We start from the raw sequence: 1,908 nt of genomic DNA on the forward strand, positions 1-1,908 counted from the left end.
AAAGTGAAAGTGAAGTCACTCAGTCGTGTCTGACTCTTTGCGACCGCATGGACTGCGGCCTACCAGGCTCCTCCGTCCATGGGATTTTCCAGGCAAGAAATCTCAATGGCCACTGAAAATAGTCTTTCTGCTCTAGGCAGGGAAATAAAAGAAATCTATAATAAACAGCTTTACTTTTTGTCAACTCATTATGATCTCAAATTATGTTGTTATATTGCAAACAACCTCATGGGGCTACTAAAGTATATGGGCCCCGCTGGCCAGTTTAGTGGCTCTCCCTAGATTTCTATGTTCCTCAAACTACTACTGGAACTATATTCTATACTCCTGCCCATGGTCACCTCTATTCTTCTTTCTCCCATACCTTAACTTCATGTATTCAGCCTTGGATGATTGGATAGCAAGAGGTTTGTGGTGAAAATGTACTGCAGTTAAATAACGACAATAATTACAAGAAAAGAATCCTATACACTTATAGCACCTAAAACATCAATTATAAACACTTTGCTGATAACATAATACAGAAATATTTTACACAGTTGTAATCGTGTGTATACACATCATATTCTGGGGTTTCTCTTTTCCATTTAACCTAGTTTCATATACTCTTTGATGTATTGACAAATCACATTTACTTTCCATGGCTTATGTTTCCTTAATCATTCTTTACTTATTAGATGTATGTATTATTCTCATTCTTTTTCTAGATTAATCACACATTTCCTTTTAACCTAGGATAGACCTGAAAGTTACCAGGGGAAACCAAACAACCTTGTCCTCGATAGTTCATAAATTTAACTCTGCAGTATACCTGATAAGAGATAAAGTAAAAAACTTTGTGGTAGTTTTTCCCACTGGGTTTAGATGCTTTTTGCTGTTGACTTCTGTCTTATTTTTAGGTTTGTGGCTTATATGGAAAATAGTGGTTGCTGCAAATGATTGCCAGATAAGAGGGCATTATTATACCTAAAATGTAAAAATGCCAGATGTGTCAGGATTTTTTAAACCCTGCCAATAAAGGAAAAATACCTTCTGTATTGTATTTCATTCGCATATTGTTGAAATAGTCAAAAGCATTTTTTAAAGCCCATATTCTCACTACATTGTCTTGTCCAGCAGAGGCAAGTAATCTGCCACAGTGAGAAAATTTCATGGTCCACACAGCTCCCTGTGAAAACAAAGGAAGGTTCAAAGTTCAAAAGTTGAGACATTATTTTTCAGCCAAAAAAAACCCCTTATAAGTTGTATGCCAAATGATACATAAAGTCCCTGAATATGAACAATTTCCATTCCAAAAGTGCCTTCATAAATCCAATTTGTTCTTAAGTCCAACAAAGTTAGCTTAGGTATACCCAACTAACACAATCGGCTATATAGTACTGTACTGTAATACATTTATGATACTTTTCAAACAAATAATATACAAACACAAAAAATTAAGACATTTTTAATCTTACAGTACAGTACCTTGAACAGTACAGTAGTACCACCTATATCACCACTGCTTTTATACTTGCTTCCAGACATCCTGGGCTTGAAATAAGGATACTGTACTACTGTACTCTATACAGTACTGTAAAGTACACAAAAGCACAACCACCTGAAGAGGATGCACACATGTGACCATGTATGCCAGACACGTGAACTAGCTTACATGATTGGACATGCGAACGCAGGTTTGCATCTTTGAAAGTTAGCAGGTTGAAGGTTTGTATGTAGGGGACTTATTGTATACTAAAATAATGCTCACATTACTAGCACCATTTAAAGCTAACAGTCCAGTGGTGCTATAATACCACAAAAGGGGCCTTTAGAAGACAGGGGGAAAGACAGCTGAGCTACAGTTTTCTATAATGTAAACTAACATCTTCAAGACCCATATATTGTCCACATATTAATGGAAATGGG

The 1,908-nt window shown here is 36.2% G+C and overlaps 1 protein-coding gene across 1 annotated transcript in view; it reads right to left on the bottom strand.

Moving 5' to 3' along the window:
• Positions 1 to 1,908, bottom strand: part of WDR44 (WD repeat domain 44) — a 102,737-nt gene that overhangs the window by 31,760 nt on the left and 69,069 nt on the right. Inside the window, exon 9 of the mRNA XM_010855716.1 lies at positions 1,013 to 1,168. Within this exon, the coding sequence (XP_010854018.1) occupies positions 1,013 to 1,168 (156 nt within the window). The remainder of the gene's footprint in view (positions 1 to 1,012; positions 1,169 to 1,908) is intronic.

The sequence above is a fragment of the Bison bison genome, unplaced genomic scaffold (genome assembly GCF_000754665.1).
Source record: "Bison bison bison isolate TAMUID 2011002044 unplaced genomic scaffold, Bison_UMD1.0 scf7180017864367, whole genome shotgun sequence".
In the NCBI taxonomy this organism is placed as follows: Eukaryota; Metazoa; Chordata; class Mammalia; order Artiodactyla; family Bovidae; genus Bison; species Bison bison.